This window comes from Equus przewalskii, chromosome 25 (genome assembly GCF_037783145.1).
Source record: "Equus przewalskii isolate Varuska chromosome 25, EquPr2, whole genome shotgun sequence".
NCBI lineage: Eukaryota > Metazoa > Chordata > Mammalia > Perissodactyla > Equidae > Equus > Equus przewalskii.
The window spans coordinates 36234393-36254436 of record NC_091855.1 but is presented as its reverse complement, the minus strand read 5'-3'; the positions used below and the strand labels follow the sequence as shown (position 1 = coordinate 36254436).

General features: G+C 45.4%; 1 protein-coding gene and 1 pseudogene across 4 annotated transcripts; one reads left to right on the top strand and one right to left on the bottom strand.

Annotated features, from left to right (window-relative positions):
• Positions 1-885, bottom strand: part of LOC103562396 (interferon alpha-inducible protein 27-like protein 2) — a 15433-nt pseudogene extending 14548 nt beyond the window's left edge.
• DDX24 (DEAD-box helicase 24) lies at positions 743-20044 on the top strand. 4 transcript variants are annotated; one of them, XM_070593555.1, is made up of 9 exons: positions 743-865; positions 2085-2801; positions 9166-9693; positions 10754-10907; positions 11376-11891; positions 13902-13977; positions 16391-16579; positions 17881-18010; positions 19518-20044. In XM_070593555.1, exons 2-9 carry the CDS (start codon positions 2090-2092, stop codon positions 19784-19786), a joined length of 2574 nt encoding a protein of 857 aa, XP_070449656.1. In that variant the 5' UTR covers positions 743-865; positions 2085-2089; the 3' UTR covers positions 19787-20044. The 4 variants fall into 4 exon arrangements, with proteins under 4 accessions (XP_070449656.1, XP_070449657.1, XP_070449658.1 ...); XM_070593556.1 differs by having other exon boundaries at positions 749-865; positions 2088-2801; XM_070593557.1 differs by having other exon boundaries at positions 815-1459.

The following is a 20044-nucleotide window of genomic DNA, read 5'->3' as shown; positions in this document are numbered from 1 at the left end:
ACCTGCGAACTTAACCACTGTGCCACCGGCAGGCCCCACATCATCAGATTTTTTGAGGCACCACTTAGGCACAGGCTCTATGCCACCCACACTCTTGGGGACACACTGGCAAGTTCCCCCAAGTAATGAATTAAGCTCTGTCCCATGGTGGCTCCACAGGGGGTGGAGAGGCTTGCCTGACCTCAGCTTGGTGAATTCTCCCATTGTCCTTTAGGACTTCCCAAGGTCACCAGACACATAGACAGTGTATGGGAAAGGTTTCCCAGATGGTCCGGTGATACCCACATGGAAAAGGTGATTATCTATCGTGAAGCTGATTTCTCTGCATATGACAAAGGAGCCAGTTTAGCCTGGTGATTAAAGCATGGCCTTTGGAGTCAGGCCAACCTACCCCAACCATCAGTGAACAACAGACGAGGCACGAAAACACTGGGGAAAATAGCACCTCCAATACAGCATTTAGCATAAATGCTAAAATGTTTGCAGGGCTCCAGGCACATAGTAGGTACCCAATAAGCGCATAGCCACTGCACTAAAAGTAGAACCAAGAAAACTTACGCTCCGGCGCGTGAGCGGCCGCAGAGTCCTTGCGGATGGAGTAGACCCGGACTGCTTTCTAACCCCGGAAGAGGCCCCGCGCGACCCAGCCCCGCTTGCCACGTCTCCGCGCTCCCGCACGCGCACTGCTAAGGTCTGCAATCCCGCGCGGCAGCGAATCAGGTCGCGGCGTCTAGGGCGGGGGGCGGGACTTCCTGCCGCAGCGCGCACGCATGCGTGAATGCAAGCCCCGCCCCGGAACTGCGGGCTGAGCTTCAGCTAAGGTGCCGCGGCCGCGTCTGAGGCGGTTGGCCGGCGGCCCCACGCGGTGAGTGCCGGAGCTGGAGCGGTGCTCGGGCCGGCGCTAGCGGGGAGAGGGGCGGGTTCCCGGGCTCCCGTCGCGGGCATCTCCAGCCCGCGAGTTCTCGGGTCGCAGTCAGGCAGCCTGCCGGACCCCGCGCCGGGGCCGGGTGTGTGGGCGTCCGGGTCCGGAGTCCTCGGCTTTCGCGCCTCGTGCGCCCCTTCGGGCCTGAGGCGAGGCGCGAGCGGCGGTCCGGGAGCGGGCGCCGCGAGGAGGAACCCCACTCGCTAGTCAGATCGCACCCCGCGTCTCGGCCGGGTGTGCGCGACCGCCCCCGCTCAGGCTTGAGCCCGGCCTCTTGGTGGTCGTGGCGCCCGCGGGGCGGTGAGCGAGCCTCCTTGCATCTGAGGTGCTCACCTCAGGAGGCGCCATGAGCGGTTTTGGACATGCGTCACCTTTTTGTACCCGCGTAACGAACCCACGAGACGGACGGCCTCAGAGTCGCCCCTTTTACCGACGGGGAAACTGAGGCTCACGGAGATCAGTGCGTGCGCCGCCGGCCCGGAGCGGGCGAGCGGTGGCTCCGGATTGGAACCGGGGTCTGCCTTGGCGTTTTCCCCGGTATCTGTTATTTTTTTGCCCTTGCTGAAAAGGGAGAACGTGGGTCGAGGGCCGTGCAAATGGTTTTTAAGTCACTTAAAGCGTCATGGAAAAGCTGGCTGGGCTTTAAGCCGGACGGCAAAGGCCGGGATGGTGGGACGGGCATTAAAGCTGCCCACTCGGCCCGCCCCCCACCCCGAACCCCAGATTCTCATCCTGCCTTCCACATGGCTTGAGTGGCGGGCTTGTCCTCCGTGCGTTACTTGGTTCTGTCGTTTGCACGAGACGTGTGTGGCTTGGGTGTTATTAGGCCCCTCCCCCTTCTGGAAGATGAGGACCCTGAGGTTCCGAGGGGTGTGAGCAGGACTGGCCAGGGGCTCATAGAGGTTAAGTGTGGGGTCTGGAATCCAAGCCAGATCTCTGCCTTCTACCCTGGCCCCATCTCTGTGTCCCCTCTGTTCCGGGCCAGCTGCCTGCTCCGTGCGTGTGTCTGTCTGTCTTTCCCTCCTTGACCGTCTCCAGCGGGGAGCTCACCTCTTTGCAGGGCCGGACACTCTGTAGGCCGCCTGGAAGAGGTTTGCGGCCTCAAAGTCCCCCGCTTCCCTTTTGCCAACCTCCCGGAACGTTTCTCTCCTTTTCGTTTCAGCAGCCATGAAGTTGAAGGAGAAGAAGTCGAGGCCAAAGTCGCAGAGCTATGGCAAATTTCAGACGAAGGGAATCAAAGTTGTGGGGAAATGGAAGCAGGTGGAGATTGACCCAAATATGTTTGCAGACGGGCAGATGGATGACTTGGTGTGCTTTGAGGAACTGACAGATTACCGGTTGGTTTCTGCCGCCAAGAATTCCTCCAGTCTCTTCTCAAAGGAGCCCGGGAAGAGAAAGGCACAAGCTCTTTCCGAAGGAGAGGAGGAAGCAGAGGCTAGCTGCTCAAAGAAAAAGATGAAGTTGAAGACGGGTAAAGATGTGGAAACGGAAGGAACCAGTACCCGGGAAGAGTGTGAAGTCAAAGATGCCGAGCCAGAGGCCCAGGGAGACTGCACAGGTTGTCCTGATCCAGAGGTAGGGGAGATGGCATCAGAAAGCCCGGCCCAGACTATTCCGAAAAAGAAGAAAAAGAAAGGAAAAAAAAAAATGGAGGCTTCCCAAGGTACGACTCCAAAGGGGCCCAAAAAAGCGAAGACGTGGATGCCTGAAATGCGTGACCAGAAGGCAGACGTATCAGCTTGGAAGGACCTGTTTGTACCCAAGCCGGTTCTCCGAGCACTCAGCTTTCTGGGCTTCTCTGCACCCACCCCAATCCAGGCCCTGACCTTGGCACCTGCCATCCGTGACAAACTGGACATCCTTGGGGCTGCTGAGACAGGTAAGGGCTCCTTATCTGGCCAGGGCTAGATTGCTTCTGGACGAGCCTGTGGCTGCTCACAGGCCGGGTGTCTGGGAAAGGGGGCAGTGCTGGGAACATAACTGTAGAAGCAATGTTGAGAGCCGTGTTGAAGCTAGCCAGCTCTCGGTTGGAATGTGTCACTTCCTGGTTGGTACCCTAGGCGGGTCACTTCATCTCCAAGTCCTGTCATCTCCCTTATAAAATGGGGATAACAGCAGTCCCTGCTTTTGCTATGTGGGTTACCTGAAAATGCTGCAGTAAACTGAAGTTCACAATTCAGTGCATTGTAAGTCATCTGCACAGGGTTGTTTCCTATTCTTGAGCCTTTTCTGAATGGCTCAGAGGACTGAGGTAGGGCTGAGATCAGCCCTCTGGAGAGGTGGGTCTTCGTCAGTGTAAGGAAGAGGTGTCTAATTCCCAACAGCTGCGCGGAGGTAAAAGGGCCGCTCTGGGAGTTGGTGAGCTTATTGTCATTGGAACGATTTGAGTGCGTGGTAGGTCACCGTTGGGTGGATTTTGTAGGCAGATTTGGGCATGAGGTGACTTGGGACTAGGCGTTGTTTCAAGTTCCCTCGTTCCCTGGGCCTTCTAAGACTGAAGCAGTGACAGGTTGACTCACCCGGGTGGGCCAAACTGCTGCCGGGGGGAGGAGCTTGGCCTGCTTGGAACTGTGAGTCCAGCCAGGGCAGCAGCAGATACAGAGACACAGAGAGAGAAATACATATGTGATGTGAGCCACGTAGGTAATTTTAAATTTCCTAGGAGCCATGTTAAAAAGAGGTAAAAAGAAACAGGTGAAAATTAATTTAACAATGTACTTAACTAATTATATAAAAATATTGTAATAGGTGATTAATGCAAAGTTATTAATGAGATATTTTACATTCTTCTTTTTATACTAAGTTTTCAAACTCTGATGTGTGTGTTGAACTTGCAGCACATCTCCGTTTACGGTAACCACATTTTAAGTGCTCAGCAGCCATATGTGGCTAGTGGCTGTTACATTTTATTGCATTGGACTAGACCATCTAGACACTTTGTGCCTTGGGTTTCTGGAAGGGTGGTCGGAAAACTTGGAGTGAGGTCCTGTATGAGAGTCACGTGGATGGAAGGGCGAAGAAACTCAGGAAAGGGGAATGGAGATAATGATAATAACTTAGAACCTTTACTTAGCGTTGAAATCACACTGTGCACTGTGTTAAGTGCATTACTCTTCCCATCCTACTGATGAGCAAACTGTCCTCGCAGAGGATAGCCAGCGTCCCTAAAACTGCACAGCGGTAGTTAGTAGAGGCTGGATTCTAGACGAGGCCGCTGTGCTGTTATCATTCTGCTGCGCTGCTTTGGTGTATGCAGAGGCCTGGAAGTCGGTTTCTGGAAGGCAGAGGCAAGGCTGTGAGAGCCAGTGTGGCTAGAGCCTGACAGTTGCCTTCATAGCACAGCTGCTATCGGCTGTCCCCATGGAATGCTGTCAATCTGCAGGTCCAAGATTCAGAAAGGCTTTTGGGGCTGTGGACAAAGTGCTGCCCATGCAGACAGTGAATATATCCATCACACCCAAAGGTGCTTTGGGCCTATTTGAAATCCCTCCTTTCCTGGGCCTCCCTCCTTGTTCATCCCCAGGCAACCTTTGATAGGCTTTCTACGACTATAGATTAGTTTGCATTTTCCAGGATTTTATATAATGGAATCATACAATATGTACTTTTGGGGGGGGATGTCTGCTCTTTGACTCAGTGTACTTTGAAATTCAACCATGTTATTGCAATTACCAATAGTTCATTCCTTTTATTGATGAGCAGTATTCCAGTGTATGGATATGGCACAATTTGTTTATCCATCTATTGATGGATATTTCTGTTCGCTCTGGTTTTTGTCTCTTACAAATAAAACTATCATAAATATTGGTGGATCAGTCATTGCATGGATATGTGCTTTAAGTTCTGTTGGGTAAATAAATACCTAGGTGTTCAGTGGTTAGGTCTTAAAGTAATTGTAGCTTTTTAGGAGCTTTCCAAAGTGATTATACCGTTTTACATACCCACCAGGTTATGAGAGTTGGAATTGGTCCATGTCTTTGCCAATATTTGGTATCATCAGTCTCTAATTTTATTTTAGACTTTTAACATTTAGACTTAAAATTCCTTGTGACTTTAGTTGGCATTTCCCTAGTGACTAGTTGAGCATCTTTTCAAGTGCCTGTTTGTCATCCACGTTATCTTTGGTGATGTCTGTTCAATTCTTTTGCCCATTTTTTAACTGGGTGGTGGTTTTCCTGTTATTGAGTTAATTATATATTCTAGATACACATCCTTTATCAGCTATGCAATTTGCAGTCTTTTTCTCCCAGTCTGTAACTTGTCTTTTCATTCTCTTTACAGTCTTTTTAAAGAGCAGAAGTTCTTTTTTTGATGAAGTTCAAATTATCACTTTTTGTTTTACAGATGTGCTTATCTAAGAACCTTTTGCCTAACCCAGAATCACAAAAATTTTCTCCTAGGTTTTTTCCTAGAAGTGTTAGTAGTTTTAGGTTTTATGTTTCAGTCCGTGATACTTGTTGGGTTAACTTTTGTTTATGGTTAGAAGTATGGGTCAAAGTTTTTCTGTTTTTTGTTTTTGCATATGGATGTCTAATTATTCTAACACCATTTGCTGAAAAACTATCCTTTCTCCACTGAATTGCCTTTGCATGTTTTCTGAGACTCAGTGAGCATATAGGTGAGGGTCTGTGTATCTCTTTCTGGAGTCTTTCCATTGATGTACTTGCCTATCTTTGCACTAATAGTTAACTATCTTGGATACAGTAGCTTTAGAATAAGTCTTGAAATCAGGTAGCGTAAGTCCCCCACTTTCTTCTTTTTAGAAGTTAGTTTGGCTATTCTAGGCCCTTCCCGTCTATGAATGTTAAAGTCAGCTTGTCAATTTCTACAAAAAAGCCAGCTGGTATTTGGTTTGGGATTACATTGATTATATAGCAAACTGAGGACAAATGACCTCTGACAACATAGAATTTTCTAATCCACGAATGTGGTATATCTTTCTATATTTTTTTAGGTCTTTAATTTTTCTTAGCAGTGTTTTGTAGTTTTCAGTGTATGCACGTGTATTCTTAGATTTATCCTTAAGTATTTCATATTTTTTGATGCTATTGTAAATAGTAATTTAAATTTTTCTATTTCTGAATGTTGCTAATAAATAAAATATGATGGATTTGTATATCGATTTTGTGTCTTGCAACTTGTTACCAACAAGTAGTTTCTTGAAGATCATGTAGGATTTTCCATAAAGATGATGATATCATCTAGTCTTGATGCCTTTTGTTTATTTTTGTCTTATTGCACTGGCTAAAACCTCCAGTACAATTTTGAATTGAACTGATATTGTGGGCATCATTGCTTTGTTCCTGATCTTTGGGGGGTAAATTCAATCTTTCATCCTTAAGTATGATGCTAGTTGTAGATTTTTCATAAATGCCCTTTATCAGGTTGAGAAAATTCTTTTCTGTTTCTAATTTGATGAAAGTTGTCATCAGAAATGGTTTTTGGGTTTTCCCCAACACTTTTCTGCATATACTGAGACATGTGTTTTTTCATTTTTAGTCTGTTGATAACAGTGATTTACATTACTTAATTTTCAAATACTAAACTAAACTTATATTTCTGGGATAAGTTGAACTTAGTCACAATGTATTATTGCATATATATTGTTGGATTTGATTTGCTAAAATTTTGTTGATTAAATTTTTGAATTTCTGTTCATGGGATATTGGTTTGTAGTTTTCTCGTATTGTCTTTGGTTTGGAATCAGTTATGCAGGCCTCAGAATGACTTTTGAAGTATTTTCTTTAATTTTCTGAAAGAGTTTGTATAGATTTGGTATTTTCTTTCTTCCTTAAATGTTTGGTAGAATTCATCTGTGCTTGCACTTTTCTTTGTAGGATGGTTTTTAACTACAAAATCAATTGCTTTAATATATTAGAAATATGTGTGTTATTTTATTTTTGAGTGATAGTTTTCTACTTGCAGTTCAATTAGTTTTTGTTTTATGTATTTTGGAGCTGTATTATTAGATGCATAAATGTTTAGGACTGTTATATCCTTTAAGTGAATTCACTCCTTTCATTATGAAGTTGCTTTCTTTATCCCTAAAGTATTCTTTGTTCTAAAATTTCCTTTGTCTGCTATTAATGTAGATTTTCCTGCTGAATTTTGATTAATATTAGGATGATGTGTCTTTTTCCATACTTGTACTTTTGACCTGTTTTCTTGTAGGGAGCATATAATTGGGTCTTGCTGTTTAATCTGACAGTCTCTGTCTTTCGTTTGTGGTGTTGAAGTCATTTACCTTTAATGTGATTATTGGTTTAATGGTTGGGTTTTAATCAGTTATTTTACTCTTTGTTTTCTTATTTCTCCCAGCTATTCCTTGTTCTCTTTTTCCTCTTCTACCTTCTTTTGGATTGAATGTTTTTTTGTGATACCATTTTATCTCCTTTATTGTCTTAGTAGCTATAACTCTTCATTAAGTCCTTTTGGTGGTTGCTTTCGGGTTCACGTTATGTATCTTTTAATGTATCTTAGTCTACCTTCAAGTAATAATATACTACTTTACATATACAGTGGTCCCCCTTTATCTGTGCTTTCATTTTCCGTGGTTTCAGTTACCCACAGTCAACGTTGGTTCGAAAATATTAAATGGAAAATTCCAGGAAAAAACAATTCGAAAGTTTGAAATTGTGTGCCATTGTAAGTAGCATGATAAAATCTTGAGCCATCCCACTCTGTCCTCCCTTGATGTGAATCATCCCTTTGTCTTGCATATCCAGCATATCTATACTGTATATGCTACCTGCCCTTAGTCACTTAGTAGCCTTATCGGTTATCAGATCCATTATCATGATATCACAGTGCTTTGCGTTCAAGTAACCCTAATTTTACTTAGTAATGGCCCCAAAGTGGCATTAGTCTCTGACTGTGCCTAATTTCCGAATTAAACTTTATCATAGGTGTGTATGTATGGGAAAAAACACAGTATATACAGGGTTCGATAGTATCTGCCATTTCAGGCATCCTCTGGTGGTCTTGGAACTGTATCCCCCGTGGATAAAGGAGGACTGCTGTAGTACAAGAACCTTACAAGAGTCTATTTCCATTTGTCCTCTTCCTTTGTGTTTTTTGTTTTATACTTAATATTTGTTAGAAATCCCAAAACAAATTATTGTTATTTTTGCATTAAATGATCAATTATTTTTTTAAAGAAATTTAAATAAGGAGAAGACATCTTTTATATTTATTCATGTTACCATTTCTGGTGTTCTTCATTCTTTTGTGTAGATCCAGATTTTCATCCAGTATCATTTTTTTCTTCTACATGAAAGACTTCCTTTATTGTTTCTTGTAGTCCAGGTCTGTTGATAAATTATTTCAGCTTTTGTATGCCTAAAAAAAATATTTCGCATTTGTTTTGAAAGAGATTTTTGCTGAGTGTAGAGTTCTAGATCGTCAGGTTTATTATTTGTTTTGTCTTCAAATAAAGATGTTACACTGTCTTCTGGCTTTCATTGTTTCTGATGAAAAGTGCTGTTTTTCTTATCTGAGGTCTCATGGGTCTCTTTTCGCTCTTTTTTTCTTCTAGTACTTTATTTCCTTGTGGGTTATTTTTTTCCTAAGAGCTAGCTGCTCATTTTCCTTTGAAAATTATTTGTGAGAATTCTTTGAGGCCTATGATAAAGGTTTCTTCCTCCAGAGATCATTTATATGCTTCTGCTTGGGGCATTATATCTGTAGAACCACTTTCAGTTTGCAGCTTGAGGTTTTTTGTTTTGTTTGTTTTGACCACCTAGATGACATGAATTTGGCCTCCAAAAACATTCAAAGACCAGTTTGAAAGTGTTCAAGCATAGACAAAAGTGTGGTATTTTAAAATTTTCTCAAAAACTAAGAAAATTATTTTTTTTACTCTCCTTCCGCACCAAAGAAAGGTCTTGGGAAGGTATTTATAGATTTCCATTCCCCACCTCCCTTTGTGGTGGTGTTCCTTCACAACAACAACAAAATACACAAAAAACTTGCCCATCTCTTAGGGTTTTCATTGCTTGGACATTTGTCTGTGGTTCATTATTGGTGACCTCAGGCCTCAATGCCAGTCTGCCAGACTTTTCTTCAGACTCCTAATTACAGGTGCCCTGTGGTTGCAGTGCTGTAGGGGAACCTCTGCAGGGTGGACAAGCTTTGGGTTGGTCAGGGTGACACTTGACTATTTCAGGGTCCTTTATTCTGTGTAAAAAGTGTGTACATCTGCTGATTGACACTGTTTTGTTTGTTTGTTTTGTTCTACTTCTAAGGCAGTGGGAAAACTCTTGCTTTTGCCATACCAATGATTCACGCAGTGCTCCAGTGGCGGGTGAAGAAGCAGCCTACCCCAGCTCTAAGTAACACAGGAGCAGCTCCTGGCGAGACCAGAACCGAGGCTGGAGCCGAGACTGGATCACTAAACAAAGGTGGAACTGAGTCTGGAGTTTTGCCTGATGAGATTGGAACTGAAGATGAAACACTGCCCAGTGAGGCTGGAGCGAAGGCTGGATCCAAAACTAGAGCTACCATCCCAGACCCGATGTTGACCCTCTGTGATGATGATGCTGGTGAAGGACCTTCTTCCCTGATGAGAGAGAAACCCCTCCCTGAAGAGGATGAAGACGAAGAGGAAGAGCTTGATGAAGAGCAGACTGCAAAGTTAAAACAAGAATTGAGTGGCAAAATTGCCACCTGTAAAGCACATCCAAAGCGTCCTCTGCTTGGACTGGTTCTGACTCCCACTCGAGAGCTAGCTGTCCAGGTCAAACAACACATTGATGCTGTGGCCAAGTTTACTGGTGAGGTTTCGCTTCCATTTAATAAATATTTCCTGAGAGCCTCCTGGATACTGGAGTGGCAAAGGTGAATGAACCGTGGCTCCTGCCTTCTACGGAAATCTGCCAGAGAATTAAGCCCTACAGAAAATTGTTTGAGCAATGCTTTCTCAGTTCTCCCAATGACACATAGCTAATGCCATTCTAGATGGATAGGAAATTAGTTAATTTATTGGTTCCAATGGATGCTTAGGGTAGGGGTCCTCAAACTACCTGTTTTTGTAAATAAATGGCCACACTCACTTGTTTACATGTTGTCTGTGGTTGCTTTTGTGCTACCCAGGCAGGGTGGAGTAGAGTTAGTAGTTGTAACAGAGACCGTTTAGCCTACAAGGCCAAAAATGTTTACTATTGTCCCTTTAAGAAAAAGTTTGCTGACCTCTGCCTTAGAGCATTAGAACTTAATTCTCTCAGGGAGTTCCTTTCGGTAAGGGCTGCACAGTGGGAATTTTCATTTTACAATAAAAGCAGCAGTTACTTACCAGGCTCCTAGTAAATGCGAGAACTTTGCTAAGCTCTTTGCCTTCAGGATCCTGTGTGTCCCTTCCACACTGGATACCTTGGGAAGTCCTCCACGAGAGAGGAGAACAGAATACTAGGCCTTAGAGGAGATTTAGACTAATCCTAATTGAAGGGAATGGGAAGGGCTTCCTAGGAGAGGTGTTCTCCTAGCTGCAGGTAACGTCATTTTTAGTATTGTGGTGCACCACTGCTCAGTTTTTCCAGAACTTTGGATGTAAGCATGCCTGGGTTCAAATCCAGCCCTTCTGTTGTGATTGAAGGGGAAAGAGTAGAAAGATTGAGTTTGGGGGAGTAGGCAAGGCCCAGATCATAGAAAATTTGGTAAGCCCTCTAGGAGTAGCACCAGCAGTCAGGCTAGGCCAGCTCTTTCAGCTCCCTCCAGAGATGGGAGCTGTGCCAGTGACTGATTGCATCTGCTAATCTGGGGGTGCCTATGTCAGTAGTGAAAGAAAATAAACAGCCAGACTGAATGACACTGTCCTTTATGTTTTGTGTACCATAGGAATTAAAACTGCTATTTTGGTTGGTGGAATGTCCACGCAGAAACAGCAGAGGATGCTGAACCGCCAGCCTGAGATTGTGGTTGCCACTCCAGGCCGCCTGTGGGAGCTAGTTAAAGAAAAGCACCCTCATTTGAGTAACCTTCGGCAGCTCAGGTGACAAACAGTACCTACCCTTTCCCCTCACTCTCTGTTCTGAGGTGGGCCTGAGGTGACATGGGAGTGTGTGCAGTGCCTTCTCCCTGACACAAGGTGCCATGGTGTGATACCAGCCAGAACTTGGCCTTTAGAAAACCAAGCATGCATGAGGGAGATTAGTTGAGGCCCTGGGTGTGTGTGTGTCTGTGTTGAGGGTGGCGGTGGTGGTATGGTATGCTGTAAATGGCTCCTCTTACCTGCTACTAAAACCAGGATGGGGGTGTGTGTGTGTGTGTGTGTGTGTGTGTGTTGAAGGTGGGGGTGATGGTCGAGTGTGCTATAAATGATACCTCTTACCTGCCACTAACCAGGATATGAGGGGGCCGGTGTGTGTGTGTGTGGAGGGTGGGGGTGGTGGTAGAGTGTGCTGTAAATGACTCCTCTTACACTGCTAACCAAGATATGTGGGTCTGTCTGGATCTGCAGGTGCCTGGTGGTTGACGAGGCTGACCGGATGGTTGAGAAAGGCCACTTTGCTGAGCTCTCACAACTGCTAGAGATGCTCAGTGACTCCCAATACAACCCAAAGAGACAGACGCTTGTTTTTTCTGCCACACTCACCCTGGTACATCAAGCTCCTGCTCGAATCCTTCACAAGAAGCACACTAAGAAAATCGACAAAACTGCCAAACTTGACCTCCTCATGCAGAAGATTGGCCTGAGGGGCAAGCCAAAGGTCATTGACCTCACAAGAAATGAGGCCACGGTGGAGACGCTGACAGAGACCAAGATTCACTGTGAGACTGATGAGAAAGACTTATATCTGTACTACTTCCTGATGCAGTATCCAGGCCGCACCTTAGTGTTTGCCAATAGTATCTCCTGCATCAAACGCCTCTCTGGGCTCCTCAAAGTCCTGGATATCATGCCACTGACCCTCCATGCCTGCATGCACCAGAAGCAGAGGCTCAGAAACCTGGAGCAGTTTGCCCGTCTAGAAGAGTAAGTCAGGCCTGTCCCCAGAGGCCAGCATCTAGCCATTGGGTCAAGGTTACCAGCGTGATGGAGAGATGGTAGGAAGCACCTTCTGTGATGAGGGCCTTATCAGTAGACAATAGCCCTTTTTTGCACAGCATGATGCAGACTCACCATCATCTGGTGCATTTGGTTGCTGGTAAAGCCCAACAGAAACTTCTTAATAGTGAGTAATGGTGACAATAATACCAACTGTTATTGAACACAATAGATTAAGGGCTGTGCTAGCATTTTAGCTACATTATCACATTCGTTCACTTCTAACATCCTTGAGAAGAAGGAAAATAGCTTCATGGTTAAGAGCACAGACTGCCTAAGATCAAATCCTAGCTGTGCCACTTCTGGCTGGTCACATTACTCTTTCAGTTTTCTCATAATTAGTATAATAATAGAAGCTACCTCAGAGGGTTGTTAGAAGGATTAAGTGAATTTGTGTAAAGTGTTTAGAACAATCGCTGGCACTTAGTATGTACTTGCTAAACGTTAGCTTTAATACCACTTGTCTTTATTATCATTATTGTCATTTTATAGGTGAAAAAAGTGAGGTTTAGAAATGCTATTCAGCTTGCCCAAGGTTTCTGAGCCTAGAAGTGGCAGAGCTGGGCCTCAGACAAGCCTGTCAGATCCTAGAGTTCATGCTGTGCCCTGCCACGCTGTCATTGTCCTTCTGCTTTGGGGCCAGACTGATGCTCAGGCAGCAGGGTGCAGATTGTCAAGATGAAGATCTGGAAAGTTGAGGCCAACTCTAAATTGGCTTTTGCTCACAGTGTTTTGTCAGATTACAGGGTGATTAGTTTCTGTAACAAATATCTGGTTTACATCTCTTTGAATGTTAGTAGGTAGAGTTAGTGGTTTACTGAATCGGGTTGGCAAACTGTGCCCACTCACTAACTAAATCCAGCTCACTGTCTGTTTTTATAAGTAAAGTTTTATTGGAACACACCTAGGCCTGTTGGTCTATAGTCTGTGGCTGCTTTTGCATTGTAATGGCAGAGTTGAGTAGTTTCAACAGAGACGATCACCCCCAAAGCCAAAAACAATTTACTATCTGGCCCTTTACTGAGAAAGTTTGCTGACCTTGACTCAGAGCAATGGTTTAATGTTTTATGAACTTTAGTTTGCATCATATTCCCAATCCCAAGCCCTACCTCAGAGAAACAGGGAGTGGGGACCCTGGAGGGCCCAGAATCTTCAGTTTTTAAGACATAGCTCCAGTGCTTTTGACCTTCCTTGAACTACACGTACATGAAGAAACGTCACCCAACATGTTATCAAGTGCTTACCGTGAGCCAGGCACTGTTCTAGGGGCTGGTAATAGAACAGTGAATAATGCAAAGTCCTTGTTCTCATGGAGCTGACATTCCAGTGGAGGGAGATAATAAATTGGGAAGTTTGTCATGCGGTCCTAAGTGCTGAGAAGTAAAGTTGTGCAGGGAGTTGTGCAGACTGTGAGTGTGTGGTCAGGGAGGCTTGTCTGAGAAGGTGAGATGTGAGCAGAGAGTGGAAGAAAGTAAGGAAATGTATCTGAGGAAGACCTTTTAAGGCCTAAGAGGAGGCAAGTGCAAAGGCTTGGAGGCAAGGGCATATTCAGCATGTTTGAGGAAGAGCAAGGAGAGCAAGAATGTCTGTGTGATTGGAGGGAAGTAAGTGGGAGGCTGTAGAGCAGATCACTGACCTACAATGTGTATGGCCTCATTTAATTCACTTGAGCTGGTCGTTTATTATTGCAGAGTGAGGCTTATTGATTGTGGTCATTGAGACCAGTTTGGATCCTAGCTTCACAACTGAATAGTTGTCTGTGTACCTTGGGAAGTTAATCTCTCTGAGCCTCAGTTTTTTCATCTGTGAAAGGGACATAATAGTATTATTTTGTAGAGTATTTGTAAGAATTGTAGTGTGTTAGAGTACTGAGTAGGTTGTAAGAGTTTATTAATGATAGCTACTAGTTATTGTTAATGAGCTTTCTCTCTCCACCAGTTGTGTTCTCCTGGCAACAGATGTGGCAGCTCGGGGCCTGGATATACCTAAAGTCCAGCATGTCATCCATTACCAGGTAGGGGCATCAGGGAATGTGTAGGCATCTCCTAGCATTGAATGGGGAATTTTTACAGCAAAGGTTGGGGGAGGGAGGAAGGAGGAATTGTTGGTCCCAAGGCCTCATGCAACAGAGCGTACCACTGGCATCTAGTGACCAACCAGCTTCTGCCACTTTTGGAACACTGTGGTGAGATTTATTTTGAAAACTTCTTGGTATTGTCTGATGCCAGATAGCCCCTCTCTCTTTGACTTGGGCAAACTACCTGATATTGGCAGGTTAGAGTCTTAGTTTCTTCCATGAAGTGAGTATAAGTTTAGCATGTAAAGTGGTTACCCTGGTGAAGACAAATAGAAGAGTGTGGTAGTTAAGACCTGCCTGGGCTTAAATCCCAGCTGGATAATCTTGAGCAAGTTATTTAGTCTCTTTGTATCCCAGTTTTCTCATTTGTTAACGGGCAGTTACTACAGTCTCTACTTCTTAAGTTCTTATTAAAGCAAAATAAGTTATGTGTGAAGAGCTTAGAAAGCCACATGGCACATCCTAAGCACTTAGTAAACGTTAGCTGCTGTTGATACTGACATTAATATTAGTGCGTGCACCTAGTAAATAGCTTAGAATGGTGGTTAGGAGTGTAGGTTCCAGAGCTACATTTCTAGGGTTTGAATGCTTGTCAGTGCTTCATAATTGGTTAGCTTTGGGCATGTTACTTACTATCTCTAGTTTTGGTGTCATTGATTATAAACTGGGAGTAATAATGCTACCTACCCCATAGGGTTATCAGGAGAATTAAATGAGCTAGTGCTGATGAAGTACCTAGCTCCGTGTGAGTACTCAATAAAGGGTAGTGGGGCTGGCCTCATGGCTGAGTGGTTAAGTTTGTGCTCTCCAGTTTGGTGGCCCAGGCTTTCACTGGTTCGGATCCTGGGCGTGGACATGGCACCACTCATCAGGCCATGCTGAAGCAGTGTCCCACATAGCAGAGCCAGAAGGACCTACAACTAGAATATACAACTATGTTCTGTGGGGATTTGGGGAGAAGAAGAAGAAAAAGATTGGCCACAGATGTTAGCCCAGGTGCTAATCTTAAAAAAAAAAAAAAAAAAAATCAATGGTAGCTATTCTGGCATTATTGTTTCTCCTTTTTAATCCTTCCATGCTTTTAAAAATCTTTTGGGGTGCCAATTCAGTTTAGCAAATCTTTATTCTTCCTCTTTTGGGGGACGAGGCTGGGTCAGTCTTTGTGGGAAATATCCAGATGAACAAAATACAGTCCAAGCCCCAAAGAAGTATCACATCCAGTAGAGATGAGATGACCACAGCCATAGTTTAAGGCAGAAGATTTAGAAAGTTGCAAGATATAATGGGGGAGAGAGGTAACTTCTCGTTTGGGAGGTTGGAAAGTGCTTTCCAAAGGTGTTTGGCATTTAAGGATAGAGAGGATTTGGGCATGTAGAGGTAGGCAAGGAAGGAGGAAAGAACATGTGGAAGTGGGCAGTTGGCTGAGAGTGAGAAGAGGGGGTATGTTGGGAGAGAAAGTCAAGAATGGCAGATAGATCTGATTTCTAGCACCCTTATGAACAGGTGGTTGTGCTGCTTAGAGCACTGCACAGGAAGACATGGAGTGGTATCTGGACTCAGTGGAGAAGACTCTTGTTTAGTGGTGTGTGCCACGGGAGTGGGGAAGGCGGGGATTGTCAGCACCCCTGCCATACCATCTGCGGATAATATTTCCAGTTTATATTGGAGTAGAGGCAGTGTAGTCCAGGGGTTAGCATGGTCTTTGAGCTGTACTGCTTCAGTTCAAATTCTGGCTTCATCACTTAGTTGGAAAACCTAGGGGGAATTGCTTAACATGTGTGTTTCAGTTTCCTTGTCTGTAATATGGATAATCATGAAAGCATCTGTTTGATGTTATCGTTGTCAGGAATCCATGGGATAAGACAGGCAGAGTGCTTAGAATTGCCTAACACGTTGTAATCACTCAATAAATGCTGGTTATGATTACCATCATCAATCATCCCTGCAGAGTTAATGAAAAGCCAGTGGAGTTTCTTTAGTTAGAAGGGATATTATGGTCAGAGTTTTGACTCAGGAAGATGACACTGGAAGCTTTGGGCTGGGTCAGATGGAGCGGGAAGGACTAGAGACCAAATAAGAAATGACTGCCTCTGTCCAGGTCAGTGGTCATGAGGGCCTGAAGCAGGGTAGAGGGCGTGGGATGGCAGAGCCTGCACAGTGGACAGGCTAAACCTGGGGATACTTTGAATGTGGGATGAGGGGAGAAGGGCTGGATCTGTCCACAGTGCTAGAGAGGTTCCTAGCTGCCTGGCTAGGATGGAGGAGGATCCAGTATTGGATTGCTTGCCCTGAGGGGAAGAGCAGTGTTTGGTGATTCCCATGTGTTGACCTCCCGCTTCTTCTTTGGCAGGTCCCTCGCACCTCAGAGATTTATGTCCACCGAAGTGGTCGAACTGCTCGTGCCACCAATGAAGGCCTCAGCCTGATGCTTATTGGGCCTGAGGACGTGATCAACTTTAAGAAGATTTACAAAACCCTCAAGAAAGATGAGGACATCCCACTGTTCCCTGTGCAGACAAAGTACATGGATGCAGTCAAGGTAAAAAGATAAGTTAAAAGCCCAGTGTTGATGAGGGAGGGATCGTGCTGCTCCCTCACCTTGCTGTGAGTCTCTGGCATTATAGCCCTTGGAAACTACGTTACGGTTCTGTCAACAGCTAAACAGGGCAATTTGTTAAAAAAAAAGGAATGGTGGTACTGTACCTGGCAGAAGGGAGAAAAGGTGACTGCCAAAAGTGTGAGGAATTTTCTTCCTGAACGCTTTCTTCACTGTTCACCCCTGAAGCATCCACCACCACCCCCTCCACTGGACAGGGGCAGTGAGCGCAGCTGTCCGGACATTGGATGGTTGTAGGGAAGTGAGCTCAATGTGTCTTGCTGAGGCAAATACTAAGGTTTTGTCACATCTCTGCAGCAGAAGCTAGTAACTCCTACCTTTGGGGTTTTATTTTAACTCAATAGGCATTCACTGAGTGGGTGCTGCTTAGTATAGGCCACAGTGTGTCAGGTACCAAAGCAGGATGGGTTCTTCTCCGTAGAGATCCACCAGCTCATAAGGCAGGCCAAGCCCATGCTGAAAGTGAGGTACAAATGGAGCACTGTAGGACTGGTGGGCAATGGTTATATAGGTAGGAGATGAGGTTTTCTCTGTGCCTCCTGCATTCAGAGATCTGGAGAGGTGAAAAGGAGGTGGAATTCCAGGAACCGAGGGAGGAAAAACATGGAACAGTTCAAGGACTGTTGGCACTTACGGCTCAAAAGGAATGTTAGCCATTGGGGAAATGTGGTGGGAAATGAGGATGGAAAGGTGGAGGTTACAGAGAATTCCTGTTAGTAGGAAGGGTTAGGAGCCACCCTTGTTTCCCATGGTGTCTTTCCCCCACATCACAAGATCTGACGTGGAATAGAGGAAAGACAGCTCTCTGAGTTTGTTGTCCTTGTGATTGGGAACTGGGCTCTAATTCAGCACTGTTGGGGTGTTTCATGGTCTCAGCTCAGCTACGGAAGCCTCTCTGGTATCTTGGGAAAAGCATTCCCTTTGGACACCTGTAGATTGGCAGTCCAGCAGAGCTGGGCTTCCAAGGGATGAGGGGGTGAGGGGTTCAGAGTTGTTATTTGGAGAGGCTGCTCTTGTGATCGCATGTGTACACACTCATGTGTGATGATTGCCCTCTCTGCTTTTATCAGGAACCAGGACAGATGCATTTTGATGGGAGCTGAGCTGCATCTCACTGAACACTGATCTCAAAAGCTTTTCTAAATACAACTTAAATGAGACTTTACTTCCCAGAGGCCTGAACACCCTCTGTCAGATGAACAGTTTCTGTTCCTTTCCCCCAGGAGCGGATCCATTTAGCTCGACAGATTGAGAAAGCCGAGTATCGGAACTTCCAGGCTTGTCTGCACAACTCTTGGATTGAGCAGGCAGCAGCTGCCCTCGAGATTGAGCTGGAAGAAGAGATGTATAAGGGTGAGATGTATAAGGGCTGGATGGGATTTGAGGAAGGGTCCATTGAGCTTTTCTTTGTTTCTCCCTGCAACTTTTGTCTTGTTGGAACTTCCCCGCTACCATGAGTGTCTTCAAAATTGGTAAGATGCCTTTTCCTTCTTTGTGACAGGCCCTGGTCCTAGATGAGCCTAAAGTCCTTGGCCTTTATTCCCTCTCTCATTTGGCGCCCTCAGCTTCCTCCCTCATGTGGAGAGGCAGTGTAGTACAGTGATGTCAGGGGCAGGTGCTGCCGCCAGACTGCCCGTGTTTGAGTGCTCGCCCATTCCCTCAACTGGCTCTGTGAACAGGTCAAGTTCCTTAACCTTTCTGTTGTACCTAGGCTGTCCTCACTTACAAACTGCAGATCATAAAGTACCTACCTCATGAGGTTGTTGAGAAGATGGCTTGAGTTGACTGTAAAGTGCTTATAACAGTGCCTGGCACTGTATTTGGTATTTGGTACATTTCAACTTATTATTTATTGTCATTACTTTTACCATTAACCTGTCTTCCAAGCTGACAAAGCACTTTGGTCATCATCTCATCTGATCTTCTCCCAAGTCTCATGACAAAAGTAGAACAGGAATTACTATCCTTTTACATCTGGGAACTCGAGGCTCACAGAGGAGAAGTGATTTGCGCAGTTACTCTATCACCAGGCGTTTTCTGAGCTCCTGCTCTGAACCTGGGCCAGAGGTTAATGATTCAGGGATGAGTCTGTGTGGTCGCTGCTCTAGGAAAGCTCCTGAGTCTAAGAAGTGGTAGAACCCTATGTAGAACTGATGACAGCAGAGTTAGGCGCAGTGCTCTTTGGACCCTATGAGTAGGCAGCTCAGCTGAGGTGTTGGCATCTCAGTGCCAAAGCCAACAAATTTGAGCTAAACTTACTGGTGTCTGCCTAGCATGGAAGCCAGGAACCAAACCAGTGGAATTGATGACCCTCAGCTGGGCCTCCTGGTAGCTCAGGCTTGAGCCTTGGGCTGGAGGTGCATAAGGCCCCGGCTTCCCTTCCTGAGACAGGCTGGCATCGAGCCCTGTGGCTCTGCCCACTCCGCAGGTGCAGGAGAGCTGGGCCATGTAGACGGCGTTCACTGTCTCCTGAGTGGTTTGTAGCTATCAACTCACCAAACCCCAGGCAACAAGTGGTGGGTCATAAGAAGAAAACTGATCATCAGGTCAGGAGACTTGGGTCCTAATCTCAGTTTGACAGCCAGCTCTGTGACCTTCGGCAGGTGACCTGAGTTTCCTCGACTAACAAGAAGATCATTCCTGTCTTAGAGGGTTTCTGTGAGGAGTACAGGACGGAGTAGCCCCGAGTGTCCCTCCTAAACTGTCAGAAGTTAGCTAACGCTGACTTCTGCAGAGAATTTTTGAGCCTTGCCTCCCCAGAGAGTTCCAGAATATTCTTCCTCACAGGTATTAGCCATCAAGGGAAACAGTGCTTCTGCAAACCTTAGTAAATATGATGTGTTTTGTATTGTGTTTGAAGGAGGAAAAGCTGACCAGCAAGAAGAGCGTCGGAGACAAAAGCAGATGAAGGTCCTGAAGAAGGAGCTGCGCCATTTACTCTCCCAGCCGTTGTTTAAAGAGGACCTGAAAACCAGGTATCCGACTCAGTCTGGCAAGCTGCCCGTGCTCACGTCTGCTCCAAGAAATGCCGAGTCCGCTTTGAGCTGCCTCTCCAAACAGAAGAGGAGGAGGAAGAAGCCAAAAGAGCCGCAGCAGGAGCAGCTGCAGCCAAGTACAACTGCAGATTAGTCACCCCAGGTCAGAGTCTGTTGGTGACATTGTCTCTGTTCTCTGGTTATATGGAAAACCTTCCCACCTTTCGTTTCATTCCACTCTCAACTCCGGTTATCAAAATCTCCCTCTCTTATGGTGGGAGAGACCTCGTGCAGATTTGTGTTGTTTTGGAGTAAGAATTCTGTGCAGCAGCTTATTTATTTCTGTATTTCAGTGTTTACGGGCTTCCTTTGTGTTCAGCTTTATTTCCTGAATTAAAAGTAATCATCAGAA

Excerpts from the sequence above, each read along its gene's own strand:
- DDX24 (XM_070593555.1), top strand. The coding sequence starts at position 2,090 with ATGAAGTTGAAGGAGAAGAAGTCGAGGCCAAAGTCGCAGAGCTATGGC. Across the intron at positions 2,802-9,165 it reads CCTTGGGGCTGCTGAGACAG|GCAGTGGGAAAACTCTTGCT; the intron begins GTAAGGGCTCCT and ends TCTACTTCTAAG. Across the intron at positions 16,580-17,880 it reads AGTACATGGATGCAGTCAAG|GAGCGGATCCATTTAGCTCG; the intron begins GTAAAAAGATAA and ends CCTTTCCCCCAG.